The following is a 15,833-nucleotide window of genomic DNA, read 5'->3' on the forward strand; positions in this document are numbered from 1 at the left end:
AACATCAGTGCCATAGACACACTCCTAAACCTTGTGGACAGCCTCCCCAGAAGAGATGAAGCTGTTATAGCTGCAAAGGGTGGACCAACTCAATATTGAACCCTACGGACTAATGCCCCGTACACACGGTCGGATTTTCAGACGGAAAATGTGTGATAGGACCTTGTTGTCGGAAATTCCGACTGTGTGTAGGCTCCATCACACATTTTCCATCGGATTTTCCGACACACAAAGTTTGAGGGCAGGCTATAAAATTTTCCGACAACAAAATCCGTTGTGATCCGATCCGATCGTGTGTACACAAATCCGACGCACAAAGTGCCACGCATGCTCAGAATAAATAAAGAGATGAAAGCTATTGGCCACTGCCCCGTTTATAGTCCCGACGTACGTGTTTTACGTCACCGCGTTCAGAATGATCGGATTTTCCGACAACTTTGTGTGACCGTGTGTATGCAAGACAAGTATAAGCCAACATCCGTCGGAAAAAAATTCTAGGATTTTAATGTCGGAATGTCCGATCAATGTCCGACTGTGTGTACGGGGCATTAGACTGGGATGCTATTAAAGTTCATGTGCGTGTAAAGGCAGGTGTCCCAATACTTTTGGCAATATAGTGTATATTATATATGCTACATTTTTGATGCATTGCCCCGGATGGTCTCATTTAAATCAATTGAACAGGATTCTTTAAAACGGCAATGTAATGTATATGAGCACCACTGTAATATGCATTCCCATATGCTTTATGGTGAGAAAGAACCCTAAAAACCACATTTTGCAGGAAACAATTATTTTAGTTCTCCTTTTTTTCCATTGACTATATTTAGCTGATTCCTTCTAGTTAATGAATTGGTCACGACAGTCCACTGCCAACCGTGGGACAGAAGTGATCTGTAGCACACCATAAAAAGGAGTGTGTTCCATGAGATATAAATATATATTAACAGTCTCAAAGTACGACCGCACCTTAGTTACACACCCCATTGACACAGTAACTTTGATTTTATATTTGCACTGTACCTGACCTATTCCATGAATAGGAATCTGAAACCAAGCGTGGTTAGATGTGGTTACAGCTGAATATCTAGAAATAATGTGATATATCTGCGTATCCAATAAGCTATCCGCAATTCAAAGCAGCTACTAGAACGCTTAAATGTGAAGCGACCCAGTTAAAAAAAAAAAAAAAAATAGACAAAAAAGTATCCCTGTAAAAAAAAACAAGTGACTATTTGCCTCTCCTGCTGCCTGTATGGCCAAATGCAGATCCAGAGAACTCCCCAGATGAGACCGACACTTCCGTGGTTCTGGCGGTCCCAGAGAACAATTTTTTTTTTTCAGGTCAGGTTTGTTTTAAAGCGAACATCAGGAATTGCATGTTGGTCCGGCTTGGTTCAAATTAAATATCAATATCTGTTATCCAGAGGGCCACGGGGGATGCTGAAAATCAATAGTCCATGCTTTATACGGTGATAGCATAGCAAACATGTAGTGGGGTTTTCTCAAATTTGACTGCAAACATGGAAATATGCTTTAAGTTGAATTGGGCTATATGTGGGTGATTTTTTAGTAGTTCTTACATTTGTATTTCAGAGTTGCCATGTAGTTGGTGGTATAAGTGCATTGATTTTTTTTATGGAACTATTTATTACTTTTATCAGCCTATGTACTAGCAAGTACTCTAAGCTAAATTGTGTTTTCTTATTTCAGGGTTGTCAGAACTACATCAAGATCCTCCTGCAGCTGAACAGCACACACCTGTACACCTGTGGGACGTACGCCTTCAGTCCCAACTGCACCTTCATTGTGAGTACCTTCCTTTATCCCAGCATCACGAAGCTTGCACATCCTGTTTGGGATGGGCTACTTATTATGTGGGTTACATTTATATTTCGGGACCATGTGGGAGTAACAAGTGTCCTAGAAATAACTCTGAGATTATTGTGTGTCAGAAAAGTCATATCTGGTGTGTTATGTTATAAAAACCTTGAAAAACCTAAAAAATACTGTTGTTGAACAAACATTTTAAAATTATTAATTCTATTTACACTATTAGTATTACACTTCTTCATGCATCTGCCTTCTTAACAGTTCTCCTTCATATGTAGAAGAGGTAGTATTGGGCTGAGAGGATAAGACTGGGTGTGCCCCGCTTAAAGTAGAACTATAGGCAAAACTTTTTTTTTTTAATTTTGGATAGAGTAAGGGAGATTTATAACCCCTGTAAGGTTTATTTTTGACCATAGGGGAGATTTTTGCCTCCCATTGGGGAGATTTACCTTCACTTCCTGTCCCATAGCCAAACTGGAAGTGAGAGGAAATCCATTCAAATTAAGGGAGTTCCTTTGGGACCCCCCAGGTCACCAGAACTTGTGTCCCCATTGGATGTTTTCCCCTATATTACTTCTCTGGGGACAATCAAAAATTTGTGATTTTCTTTTGCTTTCATTTTCAATGATAATGGTAAACAGAACAAATAGAGAGGGTGAATCTCCTTAACCGGGGAACAGACAGCAATAAAAACTGACAGGTGTTCTAATCCTTCTCCCCTCTATCCAATGACACCAATGATAGGGCGCTATTCCTCCCACTGACATCAATGATGGGTCACTATTCCTTCCACTGACACCAATGATGAGTCACTATTCCTCCCACTGACACCAATGATGGGCCACTATTCCTCCCACTGACACCAATGATGGGTCACTATTCCTCCCACTGATGCCAATGATGGGCCACTATTCCTCCCACTGACACCAATGATGGGCCACTATTCCTCCCACTGACACCAGTGATGGGCCACTATTCCTCCCACTGACACCAACGATGGGTCACTATTCCTCCCACTGATGCCAATGATGGGCCACTATTCCTCCCACTGACACCAATGATGGGCCACTATTCCTCCCACTGACACCAATGATAAGGCAGTTACAGTTTTTTTTTTAATTCTTTTTTAAATATTATTTTATTTTACATTTTAGAAGCCGTATTGGGGGACTTATGAAATATCAGGGGTTTAAACAGACCTCTGATGTCTCACTTTTGAGATAGAGAAATGGACTTAGGACAGAGCTTGCCCAGTCCCTTTCCCTGCAGCCTCAGCTGCACTGGACAGTGAATGAATGGGAAATGCTGTGTGCTGAGTGGCTTCCTGTTCCTTCACAAACAGTTTACTAACCTTCAGTTATGAATGGACACAGGAGCAATCAGTATCGATCACTTACTTTACTAAATGACATATCTACCAGCCAACCCCACACCTCGCACACCCCCTGTGCATGTCTATGAGCAGTGTAAATTCTTCTCTCATCTCTGCTCACATGTATACTGTTTACAGGCCTTGTGTATATGTGCTATTGATTGTATGAGAGCTGTGTATACAGCAAGCTTTTCAAAACTATTTGCAGAGCCTTCAGCAAGTTTTGAGCAGGTTTTCTGAAGCTTTTAAAGCACCCTTCAGTTTCAGTTTGGGGAAGTTGAATACAGATCCTAATGGTAGCATTGACTGTCACTTTAAACAAGGCTTCGGTAGGCTTTCACATGCTTTGTACAAGCCTCCATAGTGCTGATGCCTACTGAAGCCCGCTAGTAGCTTGTTTAATGTGACAGTCAGCACTCTCATTAAGACCGCTTTTTAGCAACCCAAACTGGACATGAAGGTTTCTTTGTAGTTCAGGATTACAGGCTAAATTCAAGCTAAATAAAAGTGGCATAAAATACCCAGGCGGTGCTCCCAATATTGGCCATCGCTTGTCTGACCTCGCTATGTCTGACCTCCAAGAGGGTGACAACAAGAGCTTCTGGGAGCTGGAAGTTTAGTCGAAGTTATGCTAATCCAGTGGTTTTTTCACTGATCTGGCACAAGTTTGAAGGATTTGGAGTTCTGGTTTCACATAACTGCATACTGTAGGTTGGTTACTTGGAAATAATTGAAACCAGAGGAGCAGCATGAGAGCCAGACCGCTAACACCCATACCCTTCTGATTATAGGTTCCCTTTAAATGGTGATTTTCATGGAATGGCACTGGAGATGTATAGAACAGAAAAGAAAGGGCCATGTGTTTCTTTTTAAATAATAAGCATTCTCTTCTACAAAGTTTTCTTCTATTGCCTGCCGAAAAGGCAGTTTTTTTTCCCACCAATAAGTTGATTCGGCCATCGAGATCAGCTTACACATTTCCGTGATTATTATATGCTGGGGAGAATTCTGGGTTGTATAATTAAATTTCCTAATGCATTATTTGTATGATTAGCTTGCCTTGTTTGGACTGTGGGGCCATTGTTTGTGTCTGAATAAACAATTGTCTGTATACGTAGGCCATCGCCGGAAACTTGAGTGGATAGACGTGAAGTCACTGTTGTTCTAGTGACATCACAATCGTATTGATATTCATCATCATCCCAGCAGGTGTAACACCCAACGCTGGCACTCCATGCCACACTATCTCTTAACACATAACTGTAAACTGAGTGTCATTGGCAAGGCTTTTAACCAGTTCATCACCAGAAAACTGTCCTTAAATGGGTTAATTGGCATCTGCGAAAAGCAGTTGAAAAGGCATCTGCTTACCTGAACATTATTAACTATATCAATATTTATACACATGCCAACTGCTCCGGAATCAAGCTAAAAGTTGATTATGCACAGATGCACCGATGCCCAAGGGTGCCCATGCAAATGTGTAATCATTGTAAACAGGCACACATAAACACATTCTGCCCGCCTCATTGCTTCCCCCGGTGAAACCAATTAGAAGAGCCCCCACTACAGGGGAACATTACATTGACACTCACATCTGTACACAGAGCTTGACTTGTGGATATATAGCAATACATTATTCTATACATATGATACACATCTCAAGTAAAATTCTATGATCAAAGAATCTAGAAATGACAATGCCTTCAATCAGCGTTATTTTGATGGTATTCTGGTGGTTCTGAGTATTACATGTGCTCTTTTGAACATATATTTATCAGAGTGGAATGAAAGTATTGCAATTTATCACTTAACATGGTAGATGTGAAATGCAACCTTTACTCTCGTCAGTCAATATGAAAAAATGCCACAATTTATTTGAATGAGAAAAGGGGATCTATGGTACAAAAATCTGCTATAGATCAACAGCTCCTCTTGTTCATAAAGAAATAACAGACCTCCCTCTCCAGGGTCAATTAGTTGCTGCCTCACTGACCATTTCACTTCTGCCGCCATGGTTGTTCTGTATTTGGCAGGGGCACTGATTGGTTGCCTCTGCCTGGGCATCCAGAAAAGGGGCATTTGGGGTTATAACACTTATTTCATATGGTGGCAGAAGAAAGGGTATGAATCGGACCTAAAATCATTTTTGTCTCCAAATAGGAGGATCGGGAGCAGGGACTTTTAAGGTGCCTGAATTAAGATACTACACTATGACATACGTTAACATTTTATTCCAAACAATAAAAAAGATATTACAATCTTCTTAGAAAGGATTTTTGCTAGACATGTTTCACCAGAATATGACTTCTTCAGGAGACTTTATACTTTATTGTACAGGGTATACACTGCAAACAAAAAATATACATTAATAAACAACAGTAAACAGTGGTAAACAATAGGGCTATTTGAATCCTATTAGATTTATATATACGGTATGTAACATGTGTACTTAATGTACTGCAATCATGCATGGGGCAGAGTAAAAACCTCCAAATTTTTCAGTATGAGGGGCACATCGTATATTTTACACATAAATCCCCATCAGCGTCCCCCTACATCAGAGTCCCCATTTTGTGTCGTCATTACCCCCCTCCGTACATCAGGGCCCCCATCAAAGTATTCCTTACTTCAGAGTCTCTTCTTACATCAGGTTCCCTTTCAGATTCCCCCCTTTACATCAGGGTCTCCATTAAAGTACTTAAGTCTCTTCTAGTACTAGAGTCTGTTCTAACACCAGGCTCCCTATCAGATCCCCCCCCCCTTTATTTTAAGGTCCCCATCAAAGTACTCCTTACATCAGAGTCTCTTCTTTCATCAGGGCCCCTTTTAAATCCACCCCCTTTCATCAAACGTGAACACCATAGGAAGCCTCTGCTGACCTTAAGCTTCAATCAGTGCACATTGAGGATATGCCACTGACCCTAGCTGGGGGTCAGATAACATTTTGTGGCAGGCCGGATGGGGCCCACAGGCCATCGTTTGGAGACCCCTGCTTTAGATCAACTGATTGCCAGTTCTATGGAGGAATCAACATCTCTCTATTCTTTTACTTCTAGAAAATCAGTGATTTCACCTTGGAAAGGGACTCCAGTGGGAAGATAATCACAGAAGATGGAAAGGGGCGATGTCCCTTTGATCCCGAATACAAGTCATCAGCTATCATGGTCGGTGAGTAGCTCCTTTTGGGGTCTTATACATTTTACTAGAGATCCATTTGAACTGATTTGAAAAGGTTAAAAGCAACCAATTAGAAGAGATCTTTCCTTGTTCTAAAAGTTGAACATAAATCTGATTGGTAGGAGATCCTGTACCTCATCGTTTCTCCCTTTTTTAAATAGCCTGTTTTTGTGTTCCTACTTATCATTCTGTCCTCCTTTCTTGACTACCAGATGGGGACATGTATGGTGGCACCGTCAATAACTTCCAAGGGAACGATCCCAGCATATACAAGAGCCAAGACAGCAAGATTATTATGAAGACGGAGAACGGCTTGAACTGGCTCCAAGGTTAGCCTTTGATTTCCTCCTTTGATAAGAATCTATTTGGGCAGAATGTCATGGCGTATGATATCCATACAGTAGAGACTATCTTTGAAGTATCTGCAACTTTTCCAGAGCTACAGATATTTGGCTGCTAAGCTGAATCCATTTAAGGCTTTCCTGTAGCTCAAGCAGCGTGTGCTGGTGTTATTATCTAGAATTTGGCTTATAAACTGGTTAATTTACATCGTCCAGAAGGAAAAGGCATTTTATTCCATTCAAAGATAATTGTGCTGAATTGTTATAATTTCCACTAAGTAAAAAAGGGTGAGGGTTGTGTGATTATGCATGATGGCTTGTATCTGGTATGTAAATAAGAACATTGCTGGACTATTATTCAGACTGGGATGTGTGTTTGTGTTGCTACTATGATTAACTGTGCCAAGGACCTACTATTAAACTCATTACCCATTGCTTTGTCATTAACAGATCCAGCTTTTGTTGGTTCAGCTCATATACAAGAGAGCCTTCCCAAAGGAAACACTGTGGGGGATGATGATAAGATATATTTCTTTTTCACGGAGACAGGAAAAGAGCTTAATTTTTTTGAAAACCCCCTTGTTTCACGAATTGCCAGAGTGTGCAAGGTGAGGATAAGATATACATCGTTTTACTTGTTGCTTTTTAGTGTTTTTTTGGGTGGTTTGAAGCTTCCTTCATTAAATCTGCCTTTGAAGTACATGTTATGTAGGGCTTCATTGGTGCAACATCCAGATCCAACATGAATTGGTTTCTTTAATTATGTGCTGAAAAGAAAAAAAAGGTTTCCAGTAATCTACAGCCAATCAGAACTTGACTTTCATAGGTTTGTAGTGCATAGACCCCTGATGCCCAGCCTGGGGCCCTTGGGCATTTTCTTGTGGCCCTCAGGGGCCCCTGCAGACATTAGTCTCTGTTTTTCTATTGCCCTTTTATAACAGAGATTTCTAGCCGTCTCATGTAATATGTCCCTAGTCTCCAACAACTCATATTTTTCAACCTGACTAACTATGTAACTATATTGCATGTGCACAGTCTCTGATAGTCTCTTACAGTATGTCCACGGTCTCTCACCATCTCTTGTGTCATGTCGGCAGTCTCTGATTATATTTTGTACCATGTCTGCAGTCTATGACCATCTCTGGTATCATGTCTGCAGTCTCTGACAATCTTTGGTATCATGTCTGCAGTCTCTGACAATTTCTGTTATATCTGCAGTCTCTGACTATCTCTTGTATTATGTCTGCAGTCTCTGACCATCTCTTGTATCATGTCTGCAGTCTCTGACCATCTCTTGTATTATGTCTGCTGTCTCTGACCATCTCTTGCAACACATCCACAGTCTCTGACCATCTCTTGTATCATGTCTGCAGTGACTGACCATCTCTTGCATCACATCCACACTCTCTAACCATCTCTTGTATTATGTCTGCAGTCTTTGACCATCTCTTGTATCATGTCCGCGGTCTATGACAGTCTCTGGTATCATGTCTGCAGTCTCTGACTATCTCTTGTATTATGTCTGCAGTCTCTGTCCATTTTCTGTCTCATGTCTACAGTCTCTGACCATCTCTTGTATTATGTCTGCAGTCTCTGACCATCTCTTGTATCACAACCACGGTCTCTAACCATCTCTTGTATTATGTCAGCAGTCTCTGACCACTTCTGGTATCATGTCTGCAGTATCTGACCATATCCTGTCTCATGTCTGCAATCTCTGACCATCTCATACATCACATCCACAGTCTTTGACCATGTCTTGTATCATCTCCCCTGTCTATGACCATTTCTTGTATCATGTCTGCAGTATCTGACCATCTCTTGTATCATGCCCATAGTCCTTGATAATATAGCCAATTGTGCCTGGTGTCTCTGACATTGAATAAACACTGGATTTTATGTGCATCCCTTTGGTGATGTTGGCTGCACTTGAGGCCTACAATATCAAGAAAGTTGAACGTCCCTTTCATAAATTAATCAAAGTTGATTTTTGGGAGAATACCACAGGTTATTGCAGAACACTTCTTTCTCTGGTCCCCCTGTTTGAACATGATGGGTAGGTGGCTCTGGACTTTCATAACAGATTTCCTTCATGGCATGGCCACATAAATAAAGTATAGCAATATTCTTCATATATAGTAGGTGTTGACTAAAACACAATCAGGTTGCCATTCTAAGGCCCTGGCCCTGCCATAGATGAGCAGCAGACACTAATACGGTAGAAACATGGGAACTGCCATTGCTGACTTTTTGGAGATATACAATCAAGAGGCTATCATCCTCATCTTTCCTTTACTATTTGCTGAGTCTCTGGCCCTAAAAAGGGTATGAGGTGGACTTGTACATATGAGGTGTCCTTACACTTCACTGGCAGCATATTTGTTCAGGGTCAGTGGTTTACGAGGTAATGGAGTCTTAAACCCAACTCCAAGGAAAGGAAAAGTCCTCCCATGCAGAGGGGCTGCCTCATCACTGCAAGGGATAAATGCTCAATAGATCTAGGTAAACCCAAAAAGCACTTTTACTTACCCGATCCTTCACTCCCCCTGGCAGCCAGCACTCTTTTATTCTTCCATACACTCCGATAGTGGACTGTCTCTCAGCGTCTTCACATCCAATGCAGGGCATTAGACTTGATGACACCAGAGGACCTGCGACCACTGGAGCATAGGGAAGAAGAGGTTGTGGGGACCAGTCTTACAGACTCGAGGGAGTCTGCAGAAACGGAGGATTAGGTAAATGAAACCCAGTAGAACTAAATGTGCATTTAACCCTTGCATTGCAGGGGCAGCCCCGCTGTAAGGAAGTTTTTTTCCTTTCCCTGGAGATCTGCTTTAGTGGCAACTATTTTTTGCACCTTCAAAAACAAGTCCATGGTAGCAGACTCCATATTGCTAACATGACAGGTTCCCTATAGTGCACTCCAGAAATACACTGAAGCAGCTTCTTCTTTGTTTTATAAAGAAGTGTGATGTGGACATGCATGTAGGTATTATAATGAATTTGTGTTCTTACCAATGGAAGATTAGAATGCCAATATATATATATATATATATTGTAAGATTGGGGTATCAGACTCAAATGGTAGGTGCGTTGTCAGTGAGTACTCCAGTACACAACTGTATTTTTAAGGGCCTGGTAGCCCACTTTTATTTAAAAGCACGGAAAAGTTCACAAAGACATCAGTTGCCCACGCAGGGGGTTCCACCATTACTGTATCTTGCACACTCAATACTTTAGCCTCCTGGCGTACATTCTTGCCATATGACTGATTCCGGCCTTTAGCCTAGGCCTTAGGTCTGCTCCTCAGACCCAAAAGAGTTTCCTAGAGTGAAGCTCTCTCCTAGCTTACTCCTGCTGCTCTGTCACCAAGTACGTCTGCCTCCTGCAGCTTCTGACTCCTCTCAGAGGAATGGGAGCCCACCTGACTCCCATGCACAGACTTCCTGTCTGTTGGGTGGAACCCTGAGCCATAGTCAGGTCACAATTAAATAGCCCAGCACACAGCTGTGCAATCAGCGTGCCTTTCTCTCCAAAATCTGGCGTAAACCAGCAATCTTCCAGGTAGCACAGGGTCCTACTGCCACATATCCTCCCCCCTTGTTTCGAACCGGAGGGAGGAACACATAAACCCGTCACCATGGATGGGACACCTCTGTGATGGCCATTAGCTGCGTAGGCCCATTTCTTTTTCCGGGTATGTTTCCACCAGCACTTCACCTTGGCACCTCTGTGCCAACTATCAGCAGTAGGAGTCCTAATCTGCCCAACCTTTTCTCTAAAGGGGCACTCCACCCACATCTTCTTCCGGGTGTGCTTCCACCAGCACTTCTTCCTGAACCGTGGGCTCCCACTAATCTCTCTATCCCCTCCACCTTCTGGCCACGGGATCCTCCTTTTTCCTCCCACAGACCTACTCTCCTGGGACTGTTGGGGACCCACTTCCATGAAATCTGTCAGGGACTGACCCCTCTCACTACCTGATGCAACACTAACCAACAACATCCGTTTATCAGGTTCACTGACCCCTGTGTGGTTACCCTTGGCAACCAAATCATCTGAGATCAACACCACATACTTCTGTTTAACCTCAATAGCAATATTCCACAAGGGGTTATTCAACTCAATATTATTATCATCAAGACCTCTTGTCACCTTGTTTGCTAAGACAGTGTCTAGGGAGGGACCATCTACAGGCAAGCAGTTACTCCCTATGGGACATTCCCGCAGTTTCACATCGCTCCCTGTTGTCCAACACTCCAATAGCGACTGTCCTACCAACGCACATTTTTCGCCACATTTTTCCACACCAATCTCTTTAACTATTTCTGTGTCCATTGGTACCTCAACCAATACCTCTGAGCTGTCCGATAGTGCTCTACAGTGCTTCTCATACACTTTTTTATTACAGTTACCAACACTGTCATTTCCTGTCAAAGTGTCTCCGGGTACCTCAAACTGCACCTCCCTGCGAGTGATGGATTGAATTCCCACTACTGCTGCGTCTTTTCCGAGCCCTTCCTTTACATGAGGTCTAGCGGGTGAGACAGAACACGCGCCATGTACCAACCACTGCTCAGCTGCACCTCGGACCGCACCAGCAGGAATGCACCTCATCACACCAGCATACGGAGAGACTTCCACTATGTCTATCATTTTTGATTCCTCTAGCAGTTCCCCTGAACGCCTTCCGCACATAACTGTCGCTGGAAGCACTCTCGCAGAGAACTGCGAGACCGCTTTCCGCAAAAATAACCAACATTGCAGTAACCAATTTTTATCAACATTGCTTAACATCGCCTGTACCACGTGTCTCCACTGATTGGTACTACGCAGTACCAGGTCGCCCATCTGCGGTGGATACATGCAGGTATACAGCGGAAAGGTTTTCACCAATTCCAACAACATCTCAGTTATTTCTAGACATGCCACATCTAAACACAGAACTCTAGGGACTTTTCCCTTACTAATGACGTGGAGGGGCTCATTTGCTAAGGCTTGAGAGGCCGAGACACTCAAAGAGACCTCCACCTCAGAGGCCACTGACAAAACTTGCGGCTCCCCATGAGCACTGCTAAATGCATGTGTCACACTCATCGTCTCATTTTCAGCAACACTGAGCCCTTCCAAGTCCCTATCTATTATCCCATCATCCTGACACTCAACATTACTCATCTCTTTTGCTGTGGACAAAACTTCTGCTATATATGCGCCCTTTTCCGATCCTTCCGCCTGGAGGGGGTTAAGTTCTGCAACAGCCAACGCACCTGTGTCTACTGGCTTTGCAGCCTCTCCATTTGTCACAGCAGCAATAGTGTCCAGCTTACTATTACCTTCAGAAATTTCTTTCCACCACGCTATCACCTTAATGGCGAGACTATCCCAGTCTATCCTGTCTGTGCTCCAGTCATCAGCACTCTGTAGTACTGCTCCCTCTGCCCATGGAGACACAGGTGGACAGAGTGGTTTAGCAGCAGACAATCTGCACCAGTCACTGTCACCCACATCAGATTGTGATAATTCATGCGCCATCAGTTGAGCTATTTTCCCATCGTTTTCCACCTGAGCAGTATCAGAGCTGTCCGGGAGCCCCGTCGGCTCCAACACTGGGAGTCCTCCTGAGATTTCCTGGGACAACTCTGCTGCACTACCTGTGGTTACCATGGGAGACACCAAACCATCAACATTGTCAGTAATACACTTTTCAACATCATCATTATCAACCTTCCTGCCTTGTATAGGCTGTGTTATCACATTAGCAGTTTGATATTGTAGGATATTTAGTACATTGCTTTTCACCTCATGTGAAACACACTTGTCAGTCGGTGCGGCGACACAGTTGTCCTGGGAAACTCTGAGCTCAGACACCATGAGCTCCTGGGTGGTCTCCAGGGACACCTCTGCTACACCTGCCATGGTTGCTAGGGGCAATGGCACACATTTCTCAGTGGTCACCCCTGACATTTCTGGATGCAATATCACATTTTTAATTGCTTTAGCAAGCAACATATCTTCATTTTTACCACTTGTCTTCCTGCTAAACAATACACTGCCTGAAGACAAGTCCTTACCAGTCCTCAAGCTTGCTGCAGGTTCAGCTTCAAACTGGGCTTTGTTACTACACAGGGTATTCACTTGCAAGTCTCTGAAAGCAATTTTTCTCACTGGACTTATTCCCACTTCACAGGGAATAGTCCCATAACCAGTCTCTCTCACATTTGTAACTGCAACAGTCTTACCATTACATTTGGAAGGTGTTGAAAGCTTCAATTGAGGGCGTTGTCCCTTCTTTGCTGTGCTCTCACAAGCTAATGCCCCCACATGGACACAGGGCAACATTGCATCCTTCTTGGATTTTCCAACATCCCCTGCAGGCCAAACAGATTTTCTGTTGCCAGGGGTAACAGCAGACTTACACACATGGTCATACCCCTTGCAGGATGCTGGATACTGTGCTCTCTTCTCTGGGCTGACCACTTCACACAAGCAGCCATAACTTGAAACCATTGATTTCTTGTGCTCTCCATCACCCCCTGCAGGCTGAACAAAATTTCCTTCACGGTTGCCAGGGGTGACAACAGACACTTTTGCACAAACCTCTTCATTTAGAATTTGAGCCACATCTCCGCTGTAGCTCCTCTTTTCTGCAAACAGACTTTCTCCGGTTGCCATGGGAGACCACTTTCTCCCTGTTGATCTTTTCCAGCGCTCTCTAGATTGGATTGCTCCTAGGAAATTGTCATAGTCATCTCGGTTATGATACATCCCGCGGTACACCTCTATGTACTCCTCCATCAAAAAAGGTTGCACCAACTCAACCCAGCGACTTTTAGGCCATCCTCTGTAGGAAGCAATCATCGCAAAATCATCCAAAAAGTCTATAACATGTTCAGAAGGCAGCATAGGCCGTATGAAGTCAGCTGTATGGATTTCTGCTTTGTTGCCATGGACAACCGCACCCATCTGCTCACTCTTTGCACTAAAGGACGGCTTGCTTTCCTTTTTCCTTTGCTCCAGGGCGGCCAAATGCATCTTGCACCAGTCTGGGGCTTGTTCTGTCGGTAACAACCCCTCCAGCCACAAGGTTCTGTCTCTCATCTCAGCAAACATTGCTTCCTTTTTGCGCTTTGACCGCCCCATCTCTGCAGTCAGGCATACAACGCTTTTTAACACAGTTCCTTTTAACACAGGAAAATTTTGCGTACCGTCTCTTTAAGACTTGCAAACAGCACACTTTCACATGCAGACTCCACTGGTTCACATGAGCTGCTCCTCACAGCATTGCTGAAAAACACAGTTTCTTGCTACTCACTGTTTTTGGTATGCGAGAATCTGGAACTCTTCCAAATCTGCCCGAAGCATTCTCCACCATATGTAAGATTGGGGTATCAGACTCAAATGGTAGGTGCGTTGTCAGTGAGTACTCCAGTACACAACTGTATTTTTAAGGGCCTGGTAGCCCACTTTTATTTAAAAGCACGGAAAAGTTCACAAAGACATCAGTTGCCCACGCAGGGGGTTCCACCATTACTGTATCTTGCACACTCAATACTTTAGCCTCCTGGCGTACATTCTTGCCATATGACTGATTCCGGCCTTTAGCCTAGGCCTTAGGTCTGCTCCTCAGACCCAAAAGAGTTTCCTAGAGTGAAGCTCTCTCCTAGCTTACTCCTGCTGCTCTGTCACCAAGTACGTCTGCCTCCTGCAGCTTCTGACTCCTCTCAGAGGAATGGGAGCCCACCTGACTCCCATGCACAGACTTCCTGTCTGTTGGGTGGAACCCTGAGCCATAGTCAGGTCACAATTAAATAGCCCAGCACACAGCTGTGCAATCAGCGTGCCTTTCTCTCCAAAATCTGGCGTAAACCAGCAATCTTCCAGGTAGCACAGGGTCCTACTGCCACAATATATATATATATATATATATATATGTATATATATTAGAAGGGGGAAAACCAAAATGCTGAAAGTGATACATTTTTTTCCCCATAGGGTGATCTGGGTGGAGAGCGCGTATTGCAGAGGAAGTGGACCACGTTCCTGAAGGCTCAGCTCCTGTGCACTCGTCCTGGGGATAACTTCCCTTTCAATGTGCTACAGGATATGTTTGTGCTCACTCCAGGGGATGACCATTGGAACAATACCATCTTCTTTGGGGTCTTTACCTCTCAGTGGTAAGCAGAACGTGATTTGTATTCTTGCTGTGTGGAACTGTGAGGACTTGTTGTCTTTGTCTTCACAGGTCCCTCGCTGAGACTTGACAACTCGCAATGTTTCTTTTGGTTGTTTATTAGATTCCAATATTGTTGTCTAGACTTCTGTCTTTTATTCTGTAATGGCCCCTTTTTGTCCAAATTTTGTGTTCTCACAGCGTGTATGTCTGACCACGTATATAGAGAGTTACTGACATTTAATGGAATTAAAGGCAGATTGCTTAAATTAGGAACATGTCGTAGGCCTGTAGCATCTTTAAAATGCAAGTCTGTTTTGAAGCTGACAGCTCATTAGAGTGTATTGGATTTGGTCTCTTAAAGGAATCTTTTCTCTCCAGGAATAATGGAGGTGTGGGCAGCTCGGCTGTGTGTGCCTTCTCTATGCACGATGTACAGAAGGCTTTCAATGGCCTCTATAAGGAAATAAACCGGGAGTCTCAGCAGTGGAGTACCTACACCCACTCTGTTCCTGAGCCAAGACCTGGAGCTGTAAGTACTGCAGTTGTCTTCTTTCACAAAATGATTATGTCTGGAGGAAAGAAGGGAAAGGAGAGACATGATTAAAGCCTTTAAAGCGGGGTTCCACCCAAATTTTGAACAATATCTGTATGTATTCTCTTTCTTGCCTAGATGCTGACATGCCGTTTAAAAAAATTGAAATCGCCGTAATTACCTTTTTATTTTTCTATTCTTCTTTGCACTTCCTGGTTCTCCTCCCGTGGGAGTAGGCGTGTTTCTAGCCTCTCCCAGACCCCTGGGAGCTAGTCTCAGGCTTCCCAGGATGCCACTGAGCATGTGCGGGAACGAGCGGTGAATGCTGGGAGCACAGCATTCACCACATCCAGGAAATAAATGCTTGTGGGCTTCAAATGCCCACAATGAAGATGGAAACCG

General features: G+C 43.6%; 1 protein-coding gene across 1 annotated transcript in view; it reads left to right on the top strand.

Moving 5' to 3' along the window:
- SEMA4B (semaphorin 4B) overlaps window positions 1-15,833 on the top strand; it is a 165,694-nt gene that overhangs the window by 133,495 nt on the left and 16,366 nt on the right. Inside the window, exons 5-10 of the mRNA XM_073618487.1 lie at window positions 1,714-1,809; window positions 6,265-6,376; window positions 6,598-6,714; window positions 7,177-7,334; window positions 14,719-14,900; window positions 15,278-15,428. Coding sequence (XP_073474588.1) covers window positions 1,714-1,809; window positions 6,265-6,376; window positions 6,598-6,714; window positions 7,177-7,334; window positions 14,719-14,900; window positions 15,278-15,428 — 816 coding nt within the window. The remainder of the gene's footprint in view (window positions 1-1,713; window positions 1,810-6,264; window positions 6,377-6,597; window positions 6,715-7,176; window positions 7,335-14,718; window positions 14,901-15,277; window positions 15,429-15,833) is intronic.

Source organism: Aquarana catesbeiana, linkage group LG03, assembly GCF_042186555.1.
Source record: "Aquarana catesbeiana isolate 2022-GZ linkage group LG03, ASM4218655v1, whole genome shotgun sequence".
Classification (NCBI taxonomy): Eukaryota; Metazoa; Chordata; class Amphibia; order Anura; family Ranidae; genus Aquarana; species Aquarana catesbeiana.